This window comes from Eurytemora carolleeae, unplaced genomic scaffold (assembly GCF_000591075.1).
Source record: "Eurytemora carolleeae unplaced genomic scaffold, Eaff_2.0 scaffold2214, whole genome shotgun sequence".
In the NCBI taxonomy this organism is placed as follows: domain Eukaryota; kingdom Metazoa; phylum Arthropoda; class Copepoda; order Calanoida; family Temoridae; genus Eurytemora; species Eurytemora carolleeae.
In genome coordinates this window covers 1-24,283 of record NW_019398102.1, presented here as the reverse complement: position 1 = coordinate 24,283, position 24,283 = coordinate 1, and the positions used below count along the sequence as shown (strand labels likewise).

The 24,283-nt window shown below is 30.0% G+C and overlaps 1 protein-coding gene across 1 annotated transcript; it reads left to right on the top strand.

Moving 5' to 3' along the window:
* Nucleotides 1-3,236: 3,236 nt before the first annotated feature.
* On the top strand, nucleotides 3,237-21,015 carry LOC111716813 (major facilitator superfamily domain-containing protein 7-b; the record flags this gene model as incomplete). The annotated part of the gene is given in 14 exon segments (XM_023492303.1): nucleotides 3,237-3,338; nucleotides 3,926-4,014; nucleotides 5,654-5,734; nucleotides 7,327-7,399; nucleotides 8,604-8,647; nucleotides 9,566-9,622; nucleotides 10,742-10,797; nucleotides 12,183-12,225; nucleotides 12,457-12,523; nucleotides 14,452-14,494; nucleotides 14,720-14,737; nucleotides 16,086-16,160; nucleotides 20,707-20,771; nucleotides 20,910-21,015. Coding segments are annotated over 14 exon segments (875 nt in total), but the record flags the coding sequence as incomplete, so codon positions are not given.
* Nucleotides 21,016-24,283: the final 3,268 nt, after the last annotated feature.

The following is a 24,283-nucleotide window of genomic DNA, read 5'->3' as shown; positions in this document are numbered from 1 at the left end:
ATTATCTGATTCATGGTAATTTATTTATTATCTGATTCATGGTAATTTATTCATTGTCTGATTCATGGTAATTTATTCATTATCTGATTCATGGTAATTTATTCATTATCTGATTCATGGTAATCTATTTATTATTTGATTTATGGTAATTTATTTATTATCTGATTCATGGTAATTTATTTAATATCTGATTAATGGTAATTTATTCGTTATCTGATTCATGGTAATTTATTCATTATCATATTCATGGTAATTTATTCATTATCTGATTCATAGTAATTTATTAATTATCTGTTTCATGGTCATTTATTTATTATCTGATTCATGGTAATTTATTCATTATCTGATTCATGGTAATTTATTCATTATCTGATTCATGGTAATTTATTTATTATTTGATTATTTATAATTTATTCATTATCTGATATATGATAATTTATTCATTATCAGATTTATCACAATTTATGGTTAAGAAGATGTATGGTACCACCCATATTGATGATTTTGAACGTCGACTTTGAGTTCAAACTAAGTAATTATAGATCTTTAAAACGTGTTACATGTCTCAAATGAATGCTAAATAATTTCTCTGCAATACTGCAATCTCAGTTCAACTACCATAAATTGCCGATCACTCCCTTTAAAACCAATTGCTAACTTGTGTTTTGTAACTTTCAGAGATATCTAAAAGAATTTCATTAATCCCATCGGACCACAAAATATACGGATTATTACTTTCTGTGAGGATTACTAATTTACAAGCTTATATCTCGATTTACCTAGATTTTGGTCGTTTTTGCTGTTACAAGCTCTAATCCTCCTACTCCTGCCTGCCTTAGGAATTGTTATAATTAAATTTACACCTTTACAAATTTATTTTTTAGCCCATAGCGTTAAATATGTAGCGCTAGAGTTTCAGTTTTCATGTATAGATGCTCGAAGGATGAATCTGTGAATGGCCTACGTGCATTAAATTACAAATTAAGATTGTCATGTTTGAATAAAGTAAAATTGACGTAGATTTAAAATCTTAAATGTTTCAATCAATTGATTAATCTAAAATAATAAAGCTCTTCGTTAAACGCCGAGTACTTCATCTAAAACATAATTTAAACCAAGCGCTGGTAAACGGCTGGAGTAACTATAAGTAATAATTTAATCTCCAATTATTGAAGAACTATAATTGAGATTTGAGAGGTGCACACATGTATTTAATTTACAAATTTATTTTTCTCAAACTTATGCTTAAAATCTAAAAAAGGAGCTACGAGGTCACAAAGTCGTATCAGTAATGTTGCATCACTTTAACCTATTTCGTTTATCCAGTTAAAATTGTATAAATAATTCTTTTTTAAAACATGCCAACATATTTTCATATTTTTTTATTAAATTAAAACTATTTATGTTTAAACAGTACAGAAACATTTTGCTAATTTTTAGAAAAAACAATAAAATTTTTTTTGAGCAAGAAAATATAGAAATCTTAGATATTTGTTTCTTGAAATTTTTTAAATGTTTTAGCCTTATTGACACTGTAATATTAACAGAAAGACAATAACTGTGCTGCTGAATATAAAATCAAATATTCAATATTATGCTTGACTAAAATTCAACATACAATACAAGCTCAACATAAATATTTGCTACAAACTCAAATCTTCTATTTTTATCGCCATATCTTTGTAACCCAATTTAGACTTTTGATATTTTAAAATATACATTTTGTAAGATCAAATAATGTAAATTTAAGATGGCCAAGGTTTGCGAAGTCAAATTGCTAAGATTTAAGGATTATCATATTTTAGTTTGTGACAAAAACTCAATTCCTTTAATAAAAAGAAAAGATTAAAGACGGATCAACAACAACATTTTTTAAAGATTTGCTTCAACAGTTAATCTGCAGATTAACTCTTAAACTAAAACTTTAAATCAAAATTTTACCCAAAAAGGAAGCTAGAAAACAAATTAGAAAGTGAATTCGATTTGATTTGTTAAATCTTTCATTTAAGCATTTAACCTTTTTTTTGAAAAATTGTTTATGTTTAGAAAAAATCTTGGAATGCAAAATTATTGTTTTATAAATTAACTAAATAAATGAATTTTAACCGATCAAATCAAATTCATTTCAGAATTTGTTTTCTTAATTCTCATGGCGGCCGGTGGGTCCCTCCCTAGCGCAATGCTGCATCAGTAAATCAATTTTTTTATAATTAATTAATAATAGTTCCAAGCTGGCACTAGAAGCAGAGAAAAAAACTACATTTAAGGTAAAATTGAATTTTGGAAATGATAATAAAAATAATATTAATGATCATTACCCTCTATTAGTTATTTTTCATAAAAAATGTTTACAAATTTTAAAGCCAATTCTCAAGCTTATGTAAGTCTAAAAACCAGTTTATTTTTGTTTTGTTTTTCATCAAATTTGGTAATTGAAATTATGATGTAAAAACAAAAATTAACAACATTTTTTGTTTAATAAAGTCGTTTAATTTCAGGATTATTTGATAATCTTAAAAACAATGATGTGTAATATTCCTTTCTTGGTTCTTTTTCTAGTTATAGGTGAGTTTGTTTTAGTACAGTGAAACCCTTAATAACGAATACATCGGAAGAATTTATCAAATGTTGTTTTGACAATTTTTCAATGAGTTTTATACTATATTACGTAAATTTCAGTAGTTGCGAAAATGAATAAATAACCATGAATATGCGGGAACAGCTTTAAAGAGTTCCATATATATTCATTTAATTAAAAAACTAAATATCTGCAACATTTCATTATCAGAAAGTGATGAATACGACATTTGATGAATTCTTTCGATGTATTCGTTATTAAGGGTTTCACTGTAACAAATACAAGTTTTTTTATTTAAATAACAAATTAAAAAAAAGATAAAAACTCATTGTTTTTTAACGCATGGTTCTTTCAAAAAAAAACTTTTTTATTCTTCCTAACGGGCAAAAAAATATTTACATGAATAAAAATTTCAAATTGATTAAAATAATCTTTCTAGTGTGACATTTTGTTATATAAAGTTATATTAATACCACATGTATTCTGATAAGGATATAAAATATATCAATATGATAAGGATATAAAAATATATTATAATAAATTTCCAAGTTTTTCTAAATACATACTGAGTTAACTACAGTAATTTATTCATTATTTGATTTATGGTAATTTATTTATTATCTGATTCATGGTAATTTATTTATTATCTGATGGTTATCAGCTGACGAAGTTGACCTGCTAGGCACAATCTCCTTTATGGTCGGAATCCCAATGTGTCTAGTTGCTGCATACATTACAAACACATTTGGTTTAAAAACAGGTTTTTTTCCTGAATTTATCAAAAAATTTGAATTTAAAGTAAATAACCGGTTCGTATTAGTTTTTCAATTTTTTTTATAAACACAAGATAGCTATTCTTTGTCTGAAAAGTTTTTATTTCTTTTTAGTCCAATATTCTTCATATTCAAATTATAATTTTTACTATTTGCCATTATGGCATGGTTTTATGATCCATATAGGGGTCAGGGCTACTCAAACTTGAATCTGAACCATGTTGTGAATCTAGGGATTAAGTATGAATCTCTAACTTATGCAGATCTACAGATTGATTTTATTCCTCTTCGATATCTAGTGATGGTCATACGCTGCATTTATTTTCAATTTAAAAGTGTCTTTAATGGATATCGAGATCTTGAGTTCAATATAGGAATATCCACACAAAAGTTACAGCCTGAGGTTTCTTATGTTTCTTCTATGAGGTAAATGTCACTAAATTACACCAAACTAAGCTGGTAGGGTAGGTCAAATAGACCTATGATAGGCCAGGTACTGTAAAAAGTCTGGTCACGCCATTAAAGTTTAAACTAGCCGGCACAGGATATTTTTATATTTAATATATATTCAAAGGTATATATGCTGGGAGTGTGTTGACCCTGCTGGGTGGAGGTGTACGGGCTCTCTCCACACTACCTGGTCTAAACACCTACATTTCACTGGTAGGCCATGTATGTAATGGTTCTGTAAACTCTGGTTCATTTCAAGTATAGGGTCGACTTGTAAAGGGACCGTTCACTTATTTGGGTAATGTGAGGGTAAACCAAATAGCCGATTAGCTATTCATTGGTATTAGTCTCACTTTTCAAAGACAACTATGGCCGTCCTGAGATTCCCGACCTTTGCATTTACACTATAATTGATGCTTTTTGTCATAGTCATGGATTTTTGCAAATTTTCAAAAATCAAATTAACTGGTGGTATCTTATAGTTAATTTTAGATATCTTTAATTTTTCAAATTGTTTTTGATTTGTCTATTTTTTAAATATAACTTATTTAAAACCTTTGACAGTTTTTACTACTTCCCCAGTAATCCCCATGATTTTTGAAGAGTTGAAATCTAGAAACCGGTTTTTCTGAGAGATAAAGTCGTCTTTGTAAAAATGTGTTAATTTTGTAAATAATGTTTAAACACGAAAAACGTTTTATTTTATTTTTTATTATTTAATGGTTGACACATGATAATTTTAGATTTTATTTGGCTGTTGTTACGAAAAAATGTTTCAATAGTCCAACAAAGGTGCAGGGTGTCCCAAAAAACATGGGAATTAAGTGACGAATTCGATATCGCCTTTGTTATGAATTAGCATTGCAATACCTAATTTCAAAAGCCGTAATATTATTATGTCTGCTAGAGTTTATTTTATGAAAAGGGTAAAAGACTGTAAAGATGTGTCTATAATGTCTCCGCAAGATGAACAGTGAAGACGGACAAGTTTACTCTGTTTGTATACTGCAATTTTCTTGTTTTACTAAGTACAACCGTATGCAGTCAAAACATAAACAAACAAAATGTGAACATAGCAGACGAAACTTTTTCAGATTACAGCTTTCTCAGCAGGTATCACTATACTAAATCAAAGAATTATTTAACAAGACGATATCGAATTCGTCACTGAATTCCCATGTTTATTGGGACACCCTGTATCATACCTTTGAGCTGGAATTCTAAATGATAAATCGTTTTTTTCTCTGGTCATAGATATCTTTGAAAAGTAAGACTAATACCAATGAATATCTAATAGGCTAATTAGTTCACCATTAAATTACCAAAATAAGTGAACGGTCCCTTTAGGCAGCTAGAGCAAGTTGTACAATACACATACAAACTATATAAGGCAAAACGAGACAGTACACCACATGAATCAGTCCCTCCCAGGAAACATTTAATCCAACTTATAGTTCCGATGTTAAAGATATCGGGTAAATAATCGGCATTTGGGAGACTAAATGTTTGCAGGTCTTTTAGGTAGATTCTAAGAATTAATGAAGTTATGTACAGAGCGTCCCATAACATATTAGATTATCTCGAAGCTTTAACGCCATTATAAAACCATAGTACTAAAAAAAACTATTATTTTCCACAAGAAAATTCTTATATTAGCCTTGTTAAATTTTTCAAAATGATTCATTCTTCTTAAATTTTCTGATTAGTCCCGAAAATCGTAATTTAGAACGATTGAGATCTAATATAATATGGAACACCCTGTAGATATCTCACCAGATCGACATTGCAGTGTAGTACACATGGAGTCATGTTCAGATGAAAAGTTACATCTACATGTTAACGTTATATTTAGAACTGGCAGTATTATTTAAGCCTAGCTGGACAGGCACTCACTGGCATGGGAAATCCATTTGCGGTCAGTCTGCCTACCAAGGTAAAAACCAAGGAAAACATTTATTTTGAATAATTCCCCCCTCCCTCCCCCCCCCCTGCCCATGTTGATACTTTTTTACCCAATCATCATAATACTGTATTTATATTCCATAAATCAGCAATAAAACATCCAAAATTCCCATTATACTTTGATAGTTACTCAAATAAAGTCTGTATAAATGTAAATGATATAAGCGGCCTAGTATCAACTGTTTTTGCTAAAACTTCTAATTTCTATATTGCCCATAAAGTTCTATGGTATAAAAAAATTAACTAAATAAAAGTTACTACATATAGTTCTTTAGCAATTTTACTACACATATAGTTCTTGAGCAATTTTACTACATTGAGTTCTTGAGNGAGCAATTTTACTACAATTAGTTCTAGAGCAATTTTAGCTTTTAACTATTGCTCTGAAAGTGACCTCAAATTTGGGCGGATTTTTCTATTTAATTCGGCCCAATTTTTTAATAATGATTGTCGACACTTTTCCCCGGGCAAAATTGTTCAACTTTGTTGTTCTTTAATCCTTCTTTTGGGTTGTGTGGGTTACCACAAAAAATAGGCCCGATCGTATAATTCGTAATTGACGTTTATTGGATACAAACAGGCAGACAAACATGCAAATATTTATTATATTTATCAAAACTATTTGTTAAACCGATTTCATTAATTCTATTTCAATTTCTGTTCTGGTATACAGTAAGAACAAGAAAACTCGAGGATAGGATGTCTACCTTTAAACTTTATTTTTACTTAATAAATGCTTTTTTTACTTCCTTGTGAAACTATTTGCTTTGTAACAACATCAAATGCACTCATCTGATTGTATCACTGCACATATGATATAAAGAGTAAATACATAATATATGCACAATATTTAAAGAACATTTAACAATGGCATGAGATTAGCATCTATAAAAGTAAAGTTATGTTTAAAAGACTTATTTCAACACTATGCCTGTTTAAAGTTTGTGTGAAGCGTTGAAATTACGTTTAATTAATACCAAACTAAGATAAAATTCAAAGGAATTGAGTCTTTGCATTGCCACAAGCTCAGATTTTCTGATCCCTATATATTTGGAACCTGTTAGTCTAAACCATTGATGTTTTTAACTTAGATTATTTGATCTAACAGAATTCATAGTTTGAAATATCGAAGGTCTACTTCATTGGGTTTGGCTGCAAAGATATAGGAATTGGAAAATCAGAGTTTGTGGCAAAGACTCAATTCCTTTAAATTTAATATTAGTTTTTATAACATAATTGGTTTATGGGTAGTTAGAAATAAGTTAGACAATTGATTGAGGGGTATAGGTCAGGAAGTGTAGATCGTGGGGCAGACAGTATAAACCTAGAAATTTATTTTGATGTGTTTAAAACTCCCCCCCCTAATATATTTATTCTGAATAAAGGCCAAGGGGGGCGGTGTGAGGAAGGTTGTTAATTGCAACCCCCCCCCCCTTGTCCTTTATTACTTATCATATTTTCACAGGAACAGCTAATAAGATGTTTAGTTTACCATGAAATTACCCAAATCAGTGAACGGTTTCTTTAAAGTAAAAAGTATATCTGTTGAGAATTAATATTTAGGTAAGTCAGAACTGGTTTGGAGAGAAGGAGCGTATTGTTGCTACGGGTGTTCTAGCAATGTCTCTTCCCCTAGGTAATTAATATGCATTTTAGGTAAATGGAGGGTAAAAATTAAAAAACCATCTTCAGAGCCCGCGATTTAAAATATTCAGCAAAATACGACTCAGGTCTAAGCTGCCATTGGGCCTTATTTATAGCTTGGGCTTTCGGATTAACGTTACATATAATTTTGTTGAGTTCATAAAACCGGTTTATTATTTTATATGGCGGATTTTCATGGCGCATTCCGGGTTTTGATGAGAACAAGACACAACATTGAGTCTTATTTTCCACTAAAACCAACTACGATTGGTTTTATTTTCATTGGGCCTAACTCCATAGGTCAAGCTTAAGATCTCGAAGCTGTCAATCACGTGACGCAAACTGTTGTCAAATTTGGATCTTAGATTGGGTTTTAAGCTGGGTTTAAGGAATTTCGACCCAAGCTGAAGCTTTTAAATCCCGGGCTCAGGTCTTTTGATTTTAGAACCTCAAAGAAAATTTATGAAAAATCTGAAAACTTTTTATTGATTTATGATTATCTTTGATTTTTTAAACATTCTCAAGTTGGAATAAAAATGAGAGAAACCTTTAGAATTATTTCTTTATATTATTAGTAACTAAAATTGTTATATGCTCACCTTAAAAGGAGTGCTCGCGAAAAATAAAGGGGTTATAAGTCCATTATTAGAATTTATAAGAATAAACTATTGATATTTCTGTAAAGATTAAACATTTCATGCAAAAAATAATTAATTTTTTTTTATAATCCTGTCATGTTTTAAGATACTGGGCTAGTTGGTGAACTTTAAGGGGAGTGTTCGCGAAAAATGAAAGGGGGGTATAGGCTTACGACGAAAAATCATCGCTTTTGATCGCTACTAATCTTACTTCTATCTTTTGCGTATGTAAGGAGAAAATTGTTAAATACGACTTATACTGAAGAACGTAGTGTTCATACAAATTCAGAAAGGTGCAATATACTACTCGGATTGTATAAAAATCTATTTAATTTCAAACAAATCATCCAGATATTAAAATTTTTCATAAATATTTCATAATATTTTTTTATTCGTTTTGTATACAACATATTTGTATATTTTTTATTAAATGTTGAATCTTTACAGAAATATTATTCTAATAATGGACTTATTTCGAGGAAAAATAAAATTAAGAACAAAATATTTTCTTTGTTACTAAATTCCTGAATACAATATAAATAATATATAAATATTAAGGTATAGTACTTGGACAGGGTTGCTCCCCTATCTTCGTTAGAACGGTGAATATTTTATTTAGTTATTTTTTCCTTTTTCAATTTTTTTGAACATTCATGAATTGTTTAGTTATAAGCAGGGGCGGATACAGGGGGGGCGGCAGGACCTTCGCACCCCCCCTGAGATTTCAGAATAGCTCCTCAACAGCACTTTAGGGATAGAAAACCTAGTGCAAAACAGGAAAAATATCTATCTTTAAAAAATTTTGTTCCTAAATCTGGATGTTTTTGTTACGAAATAAATCTAGCACCCCCAGGGGCGTAAATAAGGATTCTGTAGGGGGGGGGGGGTAAATTTTGTTTAATGCGGCGCGCGGAATTATTTACCCCCCTAGAATTTGTTTACCCCCCCCCCTTAGAAAAATATCATTTAACCCCGATAACCCCCCTTATTTACGCCACTAACTGCACCCCCTTCACTGAAATCCTGTATCCGCTCTTGATAATAAGAATAGAACAATTTGACCTTAGTATTTTTTAACATTTGTTTTTGAATTTTAATTTCAACAATATTTTTTTAAATAATTGGAAGATAGTGATGCAAATATATTGAGTGCTCGTACGTTATGCAAACTTTTTATATATTCTTGTGACACACAATTGACATTTCTATGTTTCTTGTTCCGCACTTTTCTTCTTTTCTTCCATCATGTACGGCTAAATTTTGAATGGAATGTGACTAATGCATAGAAAAGATCGATAAAAAAGTTAATTGATGTCATTTTCATCTTTTTATGAAACTAAAAAACTGATGGTTGAGGAGTATTGATATTTTCATATTTCTGGCAATTTTTACAGCCAAATATCCGTACAAAAAAGTTTTAAATTTCACCGTTGCGTCATTTCTAACAGAAATAAAGAGAAAGTACGACGGCCATTCTGGTTATACTGGTTTTTGCAAATTGTAAATTGCGGATTTTCCAGGCCTCTGATGTGCCTGTCATGAATTTGGTTTGGTTTGGCCCTGCTGTTTTGACGCAGGTAATTAGTGAAACGTAGTTAAACTAGGTAAAGCTAGATAATCCACTTAATAAATTATTCTTGGCAACCATTATAAACCATACCCGTACCATTGTTAAAAATTACCTAGTTTGCAGAGATCAAATATGCCATTTCAAATTGAATAGTTAAGTCGATAAATCTAAATCTTCATGATATAAATTATCATCTGTTATTGTTAACTAGTCTAATGTTACATACTTTTAATTTATTTATTATCTAATTCATGGTAATTTATTTAATATTTGATTCATAGTAATTTATTTATTATCTGATTCATGGTAATTTATTTATTATCAGATTCATGGTAATTTATTCATTATCTGATTCATGGTAATTTATTTATTATCTGATTCATGGTAATTTATTCATTGTCTGATTCATGGTAATTTATTCATTATCTGATTCATGGTAATTTATTCATTATCTGATTCATGGTAATCTATTTATTATTTGATTTATGGTAATTTATTTATTATCTGATTCATGGTAATTTATTTAATATCTGATTAATGGTAATTTATTCGTTATCTGATTCATGGTAATTTATTCATTATCATATTCATGGTAATTTATTCATTATCTGATTCATAGTAATTTATTAATTATCTGTTTCATGGTCATTTATTTATTATCTGATTCATGGTAATTTATTCATTATCTGATTCATGGTAATTTATTCATTATCTGATTCATGGTAATTTATTTATTATTTGATTATTTATAATTTATTCATTATCTGATATATGATAATTTATTCATTATCAGATTTATCACAATTTATGGTTAAGAAGATGTATGGTACCACCCATATTGATGATTTTGAACGTCGACTTTGAGTTCAAACTAAGTAATTATAGATCTTTAAAACGTGTTACATGTCTCAAATGAATGCTAAATAATTTCTCTGCAATACTGCAATCTCAGTTCAACTACCATAAATTGCCGATCACTCCCTTTAAAACCAATTGCTAACTTGTGTTTTGTAACTTTCAGAGATATCTAAAAGAATTTCATTAATCCCATCGGACCACAAAATATACGGATTATTACTTTCTGTGAGGATTACTAATTTACAAGCTTATATCTCGATTTACCTAGATTTTGGTCGTTTTTGCTGTTACAAGCTCTAATCCTCCTACTCCTGCCTGCCTTAGGAATTGTTATAATTAAATTTACACCTTTACAAATTTATTTTTTAGCCCATAGCGTTAAATATGTAGCGCTAGAGTTTCAGTTTTCATGTATAGATGCTCGAAGGATGAATCTGTGAATGGCCTACGTGCATTAAATTACAAATTAAGATTGTCATGTTTGAATAAAGTAAAATTGACGTAGATTTAAAATCTTAAATGTTTCAATCAATTGATTAATCTAAAATAATAAAGCTCTTCGTTAAACGCCGAGTACTTCATCTAAAACATAATTTAAACCAAGCGCTGGTAAACGGCTGGAGTAACTATAAGTAATAATTTAATCTCCAATTATTGAAGAACTATAATTGAGATTTGAGAGGTGCACACATGTATTTAATTTACAAATTTATTTTTCTCAAACTTATGCTTAAAATCTAAAAAAGGAGCTACGAGGTCACAAAGTCGTATCAGTAATGTTGCATCACTTTAACCTATTTCGTTTATCCAGTTAAAATTGTATAAATAATTCTTTTTTAAAACATGCCAACATATTTTCATATTTTTTTATTAAATTAAAACTATTTATGTTTAAACAGTACAGAAACATTTTGCTAATTTTTAGAAAAAACAATAAAATTTTTTTTGAGCAAGAAAATATAGAAATCTTAGATATTTGTTTCTTGAAATTTTTTAAATGTTTTAGCCTTATTGACACTGTAATATTAACAGAAAGACAATAACTGTGCTGCTGAATATAAAATCAAATATTCAATATTATGCTTGACTAAAATTCAACATACAATACAAGCTCAACATAAATATTTGCTACAAACTCAAATCTTCTATTTTTATCGCCATATCTTTGTAACCCAATTTAGACTTTTGATATTTTAAAATATACATTTTGTAAGATCAAATAATGTAAATTTAAGATGGCCAAGGTTTGCGAAGTCAAATTGCTAAGATTTAAGGATTATCATATTTTAGTTTGTGACAAAAACTCAATTCCTTTAATAAAAAGAAAAGATTAAAGACGGATCAACAACAACATTTTTTAAAGATTTGCTTCAACAGTTAATCTGCAGATTAACTCTTAAACTAAAACTTTAAATCAAAATTTTACCCAAAAAGGAAGCTAGAAAACAAATTAGAAAGTGAATTCGATTTGATTTGTTAAATCTTTCATTTAAGCATTTAACCTTTTTTTTGAAAAATTGTTTATGTTTAGAAAAAATCTTGGAATGCAAAATTATTGTTTTATAAATTAACTAAATAAATGAATTTTAACCGATCAAATCAAATTCATTTCAGAATTTGTTTTCTTAATTCTCATGGCGGCCGGTGGGTCCCTCCCTAGCGCAATGCTGCATCAGTAAATCAATTTTTTTATAATTAATTAATAATAGTTCCAAGCTGGCACTAGAAGCAGAGAAAAAAACTACATTTAAGGTAAAATTGAATTTTGGAAATGATAATAAAAATAATATTAATGATCATTACCCTCTATTAGTTATTTTTCATAAAAAATGTTTACAAATTTTAAAGCCAATTCTCAAGCTTATGTAAGTCTAAAAACCAGTTTATTTTTGTTTTGTTTTTCATCAAATTTGGTAATTGAAATTATGATGTAAAAACAAAAATTAACAACATTTTTTGTTTAATAAAGTCGTTTAATTTCAGGATTATTTGATAATCTTAAAAACAATGATGTGTAATATTCCTTTCTTGGTTCTTTTTCTAGTTATAGGTGAGTTTGTTTTAGTACAGTGAAACCCTTAATAACGAATACATCGGAAGAATTTATCAAATGTTGTTTTGACAATTTTTCAATGAGTTTTATACTATATTACGTAAATTTCAGTAGTTGCGAAAATGAATAAATAACCATGAATATGCGGGAACAGCTTTAAAGAGTTCCATATATATTCATTTAATTAAAAAACTAAATATCTGCAACATTTCATTATCAGAAAGTGATGAATACGACATTTGATGAATTCTTTCGATGTATTCGTTATTAAGGGTTTCACTGTAACAAATACAAGTTTTTTTATTTAAATAACAAATTAAAAAAAAGATAAAAACTCATTGTTTTTTAACGCATGGTTCTTTCAAAAAAAAACTTTTTTATTCTTCCTAACGGGCAAAAAAATATTTACATGAATAAAAATTTCAAATTGATTAAAATAATCTTTCTAGTGTGACATTTTGTTATATAAAGTTATATTAATACCACATGTATTCTGATAAGGATATAAAATATATCAATATGATAAGGATATAAAAATATATTATAATAAATTTCCAAGTTTTTCTAAATACATACTGAGTTAACTACAGGGTGTCCCACGAAACATGACAATAGCAAGACGACTTGAAAGTCGTCTTTGGTATTTGAATTTCTTTGTGACATTTAGTCTTCTATCTACTTTAAAATGTATGATTCTTGAAACAATTATCACATAATTCTCCTAGCCCTGGCATTTCCTAAAAGTGGTCTACGTTTTTTGTGCTTTCAATATTACCGGAGATATAAAGAGTTTGGTTCAGATTTCAATTTTGTTTACTAAAAGCAAAATTGTCGAAATCTGAACGAAATTCTTCATATCTCGGGCAATATTGAAAGCACAAAAATGGCAGACCACATTTTGGAAATGGCAGGACAAGGGAAATTTTGGGATTATTATCTCTAGAAATTTACTTCTAAAATTAGGTTGACAAATAAACGCAGCAAATTATATCAAAAATCAAGACGACATTCAAGTCGTCCTGCATACTGTCATGTTTCGTGGGACACCCTGTATCTTGTATTGTTGATTAATCTATGCTATAAACCTTATATTTCATATGGTTTACATCTTAATTTTGAGTTCTAATTTTGAGTGATTTAAAAAAAACTATAAAAAAGACCCTGTCTGTGATTCCATTTAAAAAAAATAAATGTTGCATTTATATTTTTAGTTTATAAGCATCATCTAATTAATTTATTAATTTAGATTATCAAGGTTTATCTCTTCTTTCCTTCCCACACAAAAATATAATTAGATTTTGATTAAAACATAACAAAAGATATAACACGGACAGTCGTAGTACATTTGAATTTCCGAGTCGGGTCAACCTTTCCGGTCCCTGTTTGTGCTGTATCGCCCGGACATTGGGTAGATAAAGCAGACACTCAATAGGAATAGCCGGTGCAACAAGGTTGACGCAGTCAGACTTTTGGTTGAATTTACTTTTACTAAAGGGTCAGGGGTGTGTGATAATGCATCTAACTATTTATAACACTGTTATTGTTATTTTGGTTCGGAGTGTTATAAAGTTTTTGGACAGAAATTTTAGCCTTTTTAGATTTAATTTTTCCCGAGCTTTAGCAATACTTTTAAGTGGACAAGTCATAACAGTCTATACATATGTTACCTTACTACTGAACAGTATATATATATGTTACCTTAGTACTGAACGGTCTATATATATATGTTACCTTAGTACTGAACAGTCTATATATATATGTTACCTTACTACTGAACAGTCTATATATGTTACCTTACTACTACTGAACAGTCTATATATGTTACCTTACTACTGAGCAGTCTATATATATATTGCTGCTGAATGATTGTTAATTATCTTGTTATTTAATTTTTTTTTAATTTGATAATTAATTATTTTGTTAAGGTGGAGCAGTTGGATTTTTTAACGCTTTTTCTACACAACTCAGGAAATAACAGATTAACGAGAAAAAATTGAGTCCTTGTAAAAAAACGCCAAATATTGGACTTAAATATAGTTATCATCTCACAAAACCATCTTTAATTAATTTTTAATATCGAATAAACTCATTTAATTAATAATAATAGTGCTCGAATTTTGAAGTTTTTTAATGCAATATTTTTCTAGATTTTAATGGCCAAAAATTTTAAATAAGATAATCTGTTGTTTAAAGTCAGTTAATGTGCTCAAGGAAAAATATGTTTTTTTTTTCAAAAATGTTTATTTAATCCCTTTATCCATTAACCAATTCATGTTCGTCTATTATTCTTAATTCCTACCCAAAAATACGTATTATTTCGATATGAAAATCTATTAGAACTAGAATCATTATCTGTACACGATAATCAAAATTTACAAAGTTATTTTGTAAATTGAAGTTCGTGCACTTCATTGGTAATATAGATTTTAACTAGCATAAAAGGAATTGAGTTAAGGCCAAGAGCTCAAATTTTCGTATGCCTTCATATTTGAATGATGACTATTAAACTTAAGCTATTTGAATTAACAGAGCTGACAAATTTAGAATAAGATATCCTTAATCACGATCGCTTAATCTGATAAACCAATGTACACACTTTTAATTTTCTTCTTATAATCCTCTTCAAAAGACAAAGTTAAAGATGAGTTTTCAAAAGTTAAAGAGTACATCTTAACATGACGCGCTGATTGGTTAAATTTTTAACTTCTTTCTTGGATATCGAATGCGTTTTAAAATAATCTTGGATTTAGTAAGACCAGGAGTTTAAGCATTAATCTTGATATCCACCATCCTAAAGTTTTCAGCTCTGAATATACATTTCAGACTTATTATATCTATGTATGCAACGGTCGTGTGTTATCATGCGGGACAATATGCTTTTTTTGGCCAGGATTTTTACTTTTTTCGTTTATTTAAGGTTTAAATTTAAGATTTTTAAATCAAGAACGTAGTGACTAGTGAGTCATTGAAAATCTTGAATTTAAACCGAAAACAAAAATAAATAAAAAAACTGAACAAAAAACATAATTTCCCAAATAATAACACAAGCCAGCTGGATATAGGAAATTTATTCAATTTTGGGAGAATTTTCCCGGATTTTTACTCTTAATTTCATGATCTCGGGTTTACAAAGTTTCTTATTTCTTCTGAGGCAAATCAGTAACATTTTATACCTGGCTCTTTTTACATTTCGCGGATTTTGATAAAAAAAATGCCCCTTTTTCAACCAGATTGAATGAATAAATTTATATATTGTGTTTTTATTGAATTTGAACCTTAAAGAAACCAAAAAAATAAAATCTCGGCCATGAAACAATGCAGTTGCATAAATAGAAATTATTCAATTCAAGTTTTATGAAAATGTGCGATTTTTTTTATAAATATCCGCAAAATAAAAAGGGAAACCTGCTTTGTCGGTATAAAATGTTACTTATTTGCCTCGGAACAAATAAGAAACTTTTTATACCAAAGATCATTAAATTGTGAGTAAAAATGCGTGGTAAACATTCTCTTAAAAGTGAATAAAAGTTTGTTTACAGAACACATTTATGTACTGCAGAGGTTATGATAACATTAGTTCTGGTATTGCTGGTTCTCTTCTCCTTGGAACAGGCTTCGTTGGGGCAACAGCCAGGGATATATTCAAATTTATATATTATGTATTTATAAGCTGAGGTGCCCGGCGTTGCCCGTTAATCATTTAAAATTTTTTTTAAGTATTTGATTTTTGAAGAAAAAAATCGAGTTTTTTAGCATATACTACCCCCAGGTTATGTATAAAATTTATAAGTAGAATACTTATTGATTTTACAGATGGAAGCGCAAGTATAAATGATCTCCCATTGCATATTATCTGAAAATAAAATTTAAGTTGAAATTCAATTTAGTTATTGCTATGCCGGATCGAATGGAAGTGAAGGCTTAAAGGCCTTACAGGCTCCGATGAAGACTTGGTGCCACGCTCTGCTCGTCCACCGCTCCTTCACGAGCTCTCGATTCATTTTGCGCTCACTCGTACCAGGCGCGTTTTAAAGTTCAAAAGGGAATATGCCTGACAATTTTAGATGAAGCTTATGTATCAAAAATTGCTGTACTAAGAGAAACGAATTTGCAGGATTGTAATCCGGCGCAGAGTTACTCAAAGGTTCCCTTTAAGAATTTCAGCCCATTCGGTCCAGCCGTTTGGCCAGCTATAGCTGACATACATACATATATGAGCGAAAGAGCTTAATTACATAGAATTTTTGTTCATGTCAATTGGTCCATGAAACATTGTGTTTGAGGATGTTTATCTGTTTTTTTTATATATTCCTGACTATTCCCCCAAATATATAAAAATATAGAATAGATTTCGAAAATCTAATTTTTTCAGACGCAAATTATTAAAAATTCGATCATTCATAAACCTTCCCTAGGGTCACGCAAGGTCCCAAAAAAATTTTGGGCCCAATCGGTCAGCCGTTTTGACGGGTATTGGATACAAACAGACAAGTGACCTGTCTCCGTTTGTATCACGTGACAATGATACTGCACTGCTATTGGAAGGAGTTCTGGTCACGTGTAAACGGGCGTAGCAATTAAATTATCAGTTATATCTATAAAAAAGGAAAAATTATTAAATTCAAACAATGATAGGAGAAAACCTAAGTTTTTTCAGGCTCCTCTGGGAAATCGTCGTTTTTATATAGGTTGCGTATTTGCTGAATATGATCTGTTTAAACCTACGATTTTAATACAAAATTGTATGTATACAAATTTTCGTATCAATTTGAATAGTTTAATATCAATTTCTCGAGACAGGAACATCAGATAGAAGTCTTATGGGTTTCGATCAACTTCTGAAATGCTTAGGTTTCAGTCTATACCAAAGATAATATATATATAGATATGCAGGCAGGTATAAATTTTGAGGTCTTGAGAAAAGGTGCAAACAGCACCATCTCTGTCGTACGCATGGCATTTTATCCTCTGGATTGTTGCTAATTTATCACTTTGTTTATGCGTGATAACACTAAATGCGTACTATAGTATCAACAATGTATACTGCATATTGTACTTAATGAAACAAATTAATCAATGCAAATAAAACTGAGGTAGGAATTTGACTAGACAAAGTTTAAATGTGCAAGTTGTACTGAATGGCATACGTAAATTAACGCAATTTAAATAAAAATTATGACTATAAAAGTACATCGAGTCTAAACAAATTACAACTGATCTGATCATAACATAAACAAAACGCGTACTGTATGTTTGTGTTACCTTGAAATTTAATTTTATTGGTCTAACAGGTCCAGATAGCAACACTTGAACTATACAGGATGCAATACGAGTACTGTATGTTTATATAACACAAATGCGTATTTCCTTCAGATGGCAGCAAGGGGAGAAAGGAATATAGAAAGTAATCAATTTGCTATAGATGTCTCTCCTTGCACCTTCTCTCAGAGGTTCAAAAATTAGTTGTCTGCTACAAGCAATTTAGGAAGGAGGTTTCTACCTGCCTGCATATCTATATATATATTATCTTTGGTCTATACCCCCTTACATTTTTCCTTTACAGTCCCTTTAAGTTAAAACTTAGGTACACACACAAATATAGTCTTTGTTGTAAAGTTTAAAATTAATTGATTTTTTACGACTTTCAGAATATGAGTTGTTTCGAAGTTTTTCAACTTAATGTTTATTGAGTCTCGTAAAGTTTGAACTAAAATACGAACAAAAATAAAAGTCTAAAAAACAATTTTAACAAGAATGCATTTAGTGGATTCGTTTTCTTTCTTTATGTTTTTATGCTTTTCAAAGTTTGAATTAGTTCTAAGGGCAGAAATAAATGCCAAAAAAAATAATGTTAACAAGCATGCATTTAGTGATTTTTTTCTTAATGTTTAGTTTGCCATTTTAAGTTTCAACTAATACTAAGAAAAAATGTCTTTAAAAAAAATTATTTTAACAAGCAAAGATTCTGGAACATTCATTTTGAACAAATAATTTGAAGATTATATGAAGGGGAGGAAGGCCAACCACAACAATTTCTCGTCCGAGCCACATTCTCATTTTTTCTTTCGAGTCACCTCGAAATCCACGTCCTTTTTATAAAGTGTAATCCTCCCGGATTAAGCTATTTTTTTATGAATCGGACCACGTTAGAGCATAAATGAAATATTAAATTTTTGTAAATCGGAAAAATATATTTCAATTGAATTAAAGTTCTCAAGTTTAATGTTCTTAAAAATGTTCACATTTTTCACGCGCATTTTCAGATACTCCCGTTGTAAAATGCCGCAAATTATTCCGAGTTTATAGAACTTCAATCTTATTCGTTATAATTATAATGAAAACCCTTGAGTTTTTATTTATTTCATATCGCGAAGGTTAGCCATTACGGCGGCAGAAGAGATTTAAGTTTTACCCAAATAAAGTTTGACATCATTCTCATGGGTTTGAAGATTATAACATGATGTAATCATTGCATTACTTTAGTCCATCCATATGTTATGCCCTAACGTGACCAGATTTAAAAAAAAAATAGTTTTGTCTTCGAGAATTGGAAACTGTAAAGCACATAACCGTGAAAGGACGAGGATTCCGAGGTGGCTCGGACGAGAAATTGTTGTGGCTGACTTTCCTCCCCTCCTAAATGAAATGCCATAGGCCCTAGAACACATTAATTGGTTCAATTGGTGTACTGTCCCATTATGCCGTTAATTAATTAATAAGTTCCATCCCCAAGAGACAAAGAGCATTTATTCAGAGCAAGGTTGATTTCCTTTACATTTTACTTTAAAGTTTTGTTTCAAGGCCTGGCAGTGACTGAGTGTACCGTGCAATCTATGTAAAACAAGTTAAATTAATAACTAACTTCTATTCAACTGTATTCATTTGAAATTATTAAACTTTTTAATCTAATAGTCCAGAAATAGTGAATAGAATTAATAAATGGTTTTGGGAAGGATCGGTGGATGTTTAACAGCATTATTTTAAATTTCAAAAATATAATTAAAAAAATGAATATAAAAATATTGAATATATTGGATAGTGGGATATTAGTGGAGAAATATGGATATATTCAATATGATGGATAGTTGTATATTAGTGGAGAAATATGGATATATTGAATATATTGGATAGTGGGATATTAGTGGAGAAATACGGATATATTGAATATATTGGATAGTGGGATATTACTGGAGAAATACGGATATATTGAATATATTGGATAGTGGGATATTAGTGGAGAAATATGGATATATTGGATACTGGGATATTAGTGGAGAAATATGGATATATTGAATATATTGGATAGTGGGATATTAGTGGAGAAACATGGATATATTGAATATATTAGATACTGGGATATTAGTGGAGAAATATGGATAAATTGAATATATTGGATACTGGGATATTAATGGAGAAATATGGATATATTGAATATATTGGATACTGGGATATTAGTGGAAAAATATGGATATATTGAATATATTGGATAGTGGGATATTAGTGGAGAAATATGGATATATTGAATATATTGGATACTAGGATATTAGTGGAGAAATATGGATATATTGAATATATTGGATACGGGGATATTAGTGGAGAAATATGGATATATTGAATATATTGGATAGTGGGATATTAGTTGAGAAATATGGATATATTGAATATATTGGATAGTGGAATATTAGTGGAGAAATATGGATATATTCAATATGATGGATAGTGGTATATTAGTGGAGAAATATGGATATATTGAATATATTGGAAAGTGGGATATTAGTGGAGAAATACGGATAAATTGAATATATTGGATAGTGGGATATTACTGGAGAAATACGGATATATTGAATATGTTGGATAGTGGAATATTAGTGGAGAAATATGGATAGTTTGAATATATTGGATAGTGGGATATTAGTGGAGAAATATGGATATATTGAATATATTAGATACTGGGATATTAATGGAGAAATATGGATATATTGAATATATTGGATACTGGGATATTAGTAGAAAAATATGGATATATTGAATATATTGGATAGTGAGATATTAGTGGAGAAATATGGATATATTGAATATATTGGATACTGGGATATTAGTGGAAAAATATGGATATAATGAATATATTGGATAGTGGAATATTAGTGGAGAAATATGGATATATTGAATATATTTGATAGTGGAATATTAGTGGAGAAATATGGATATATTGAAGAAATATCTAAAGTATTCTACGGTATTGCAGGTGAGAGCTTTGTAAATAAAAATCAAAAATATTAAATTTTGAAATTCAGCCTTTGGGGGAAATGTATTATTTTCTTAAGGGGGAGGGGGGCAGGTTTACAATTTGTGTGAACGTATTTACTGAAAGGTTTGTTTGCAGGAATCTGGGGGATTCTTATAGCAGAGTTTATGAGAAAACCAGACTCACAGGTTAGTTTATGAGAACACCAGACTCACAGGTTAGTTTATGAGAAAACCAGACTCACAGGTTAGTTTATGAGAAAACCAGACTCACTGGTTAGTTAATGAGAATACCAGACTCACAGGTTAGTTTATGAGAAAACTAGACTTGCAGGTTAGTTTATGAGAAAACTAGACTTGCAGGTTAGTTTATGAGAACAAAAGACTCACAGGTTAGTTTATGAGAAAACCAGACTCACAGGTTAGTTTATGAGAACACCAGACTCACAGGTAAGTTTATGAGAAAACCAGACTCACAGGTTAGTTTATGAGAACACCAGACTCACAGGTTAGTTTATGAGAACACCAGACTCACAGGTTAGTTTATGAGAAAACCAGACTTTCAAGATAGTTTATGAGAAAACTAGATTTTAGTTTAGTTTGTCAAACTTCGTTGCTTTAACCCTAATACATCATAGGGCTTGGAGGGGGGGGGGGCATTTGATAACACCCCCCTCCCTTCATCATCGTTGTTGAACTTTCATAACGATCATAAAGGTTGGCGGGTCGAATTGTGGCCCCTTCATCAGTGGCTAATAAAAAAAAAATATGACTTATCTACTTTCTTTATCCCTTTTGTAATCATTCTGGCACAAAAGGCCCTCCCCCCCCTCCCCCCCCTAGGTTCTAATTATGTTCTGTCCAGGTTCTAATTTTTTTTTTGTTTAGGTTCTAATTATGTTCTGTTCAGGTTCTAATTATGTTCTGTTTATGTTCTAATAAGGTTCTGTTCAGGTTCTAATTATATTCGGTTTAGGTTCTGATAATGTACTGTTCAGGTTCTAATTATGTTCTGTCCAGGTTCTAATTATGTTGTTCTATTTAGGTTCTAATTATGTTTTGTCCAGGTTCTAATTATGTTCTGTTTAGGTTCTAATTAGGTTCTGTTCAGGTTCTAATTATATTCTGTTTAGGTTCTGATAATGTTCTGTTCAGGTTCTAATTATGTTCTGTTTAGGTTCTGATAATGTTCTGTTTAGGTTCTAATTATGTTCTGTTCAGGTTCTAATTATGTTCTGCTTAGGTTCTAATTATGTTCTGTTCAGGTTCTAATTATGTTCTGTTCAGGTTCTAATTAGGTTTTGTTCAGGTTCTAATTATATTCTGTTTAGGTTCTGATAATGTTCTGTTCAGGTTCTAATTATGTTCTGTTCAGGTTCTAATTATGTTCTGTTCAGGTTCTAATTATATTCTGTTTATGTTCTAATTAGGTTTTGTTCAGGTTCTAATTATATTCTGTTTAGGTTCGGATAATGTTCTGTTCAGGTTCTAATTATGTTCTGTTTAGGTTCTGATAATGTTCTGTTTAGGTTCTAATTATGTTCTGTTCAGGTTCTAATTATGATCTGTTCAGGTTCTAATTAGGTTCTGTTCAGGTTTTAATTAGGTTCCGTAGGTTCTAATTATGTTCTGTTCAGGTTCTAATTAGGTTCTGTTCAGGTTCTAATTAGGATCTGTTCAGGTTCTAATTAGGTTCTGTTCAGGTTTTAATTAGGTTCCGTTCAGGTTCTAAATAGGCTCTGTTCAGGTTCTAATTATGTTCTGTTCAGGTTCTAATTATGTTTTGTTTAGGTTCTTATTATGTTCTGATAATGATTTGTTCAGGTTCTAATTAGGTTCTGTTCAGGTTCTAATTATATTCTGTTTAGGTTCTGATAATGTTCTCTTCAGATTCTAATTATGTTTTGTTTAGGTTCTAATTATGTTCTGTCCAGGTTCTTATTAATTACGTTCTGTTTAGGTTCTAATTATGTTCTGTTTAGGTTCTGATAATGTTCTGTTTAGGTTCTGATAATGTTCTGTTCAGGTTCTAATCATATTTTTCTGTTCAAGTTCTAATTATGTTCTGTTCAGGTTCTAATTATGTTCTGTTCAGGTTCTAATTATGTATGTTTAGGTTCTGATAATGTTCTGTTCAGGTTCTTATTATGTTCTGTTAAGGTCCTAATTATGTTCTGTTCAGGTTCTAATTATGTTCTGTTCAGGTTCTTATTATGTTCTGTTCAGGTTCTTATTATGTTCTGTTTAGGTTCTGATAATGTTCTGTTCAGGTTCTTATTATGTTCTGTTCAGGTTCTAATTATATTTTGTTTAGGTTTTTATTATGTTCTGATAACGTTCTGTTCAGGTTCTAATTATATTCTGTTCAGGTTCTAATAAGGTTCTGTTCAGGTTCTAATTATATTCTGTTTAGATTCTGATTATGTTCCGTTCAGGTTCTAATTATGTTCTGTTTGGGTTCTAATTATGTTCTGTCCAGGTTCTTATTATGTTCTGTTTAGGTTCTTATTATGTCCTGATAATGTTCTGTCCAGGTTCTAATTATGTTCTGCCCATGTTCTAATTATGTTCTGTTCAGGTTCTTATTATGTTCTGTTCAGGTTCTAATTATGTTCTGTTTATGTTCTGATAACGTTCTGTTCAGGTTAAGATAATGTTCTTTTCAGGTTCTTATTGTGTTCTGTTTAAGTTCTAATTATGTTCTGTTCAGGTTCTAATTATGTTCTGTTCTGGTTCTTATTATGTTCTTTTCAGGTTCTAATTATGTTCTGTTCAGGTTCTTATTATGTTCTGTTTAGGTTCTGATAATGTTCTGTTTAGGTTCTAATTATGTTCTGTTCAGGTTCTAATTAGGTTCTGTCCAGGTTCTAATTATGTTGTTCTGTTTAGGTTCTAATTATGTTCAGTTCAGATTCTAATTATGTTCTTTTCAGGTTGTTATTATGTTCTGTTCAGGTTCTAATTATGATCTGTTCACGTTATAATTATGTTCTGTTCATGTTCTAATTATGTTCTGTTCAGGTTCTAACTATGTTCTGTTCAGGTTGTTATTATGTTCTCTTTAGGTTCTGATAATGTTCTGTTCAGGTTCTAATTATGTTCTGTTTAGGTTCTGATAATGTTTTGTTCAGGTTCAAATTATGTTCTGTTCAGGTTCAAATTATGTTCTGTTCAGGTTCTAATTATGTTCTGTTCAGGTTCTAATTTTGTTCTGTCTAGGTTCTAATTTTGTTCTGTCCAGGTTCTAATTATGTTACGTACAGGTTCTAATTATGTTCTGTCCAGGTTCTAATTATTTAGTTCTGTTCAGGTTCTGATAATGTTCTGTTCAGGTTTTGATAATGTTCTGTTCAGGTTCTGATAATGTTCTGTTCAAGTTCTGATAATGTTCTGTTCAGGTCTTGATTATTTTGTTCTATTCAGGTTCTAATTATGTTCTGTTCAGGTTCTAATTATGTTTTGTTCAGGTTCTGATAATGTTCTGTTCAGGTTATTATAATGTTCTGTTCAGGT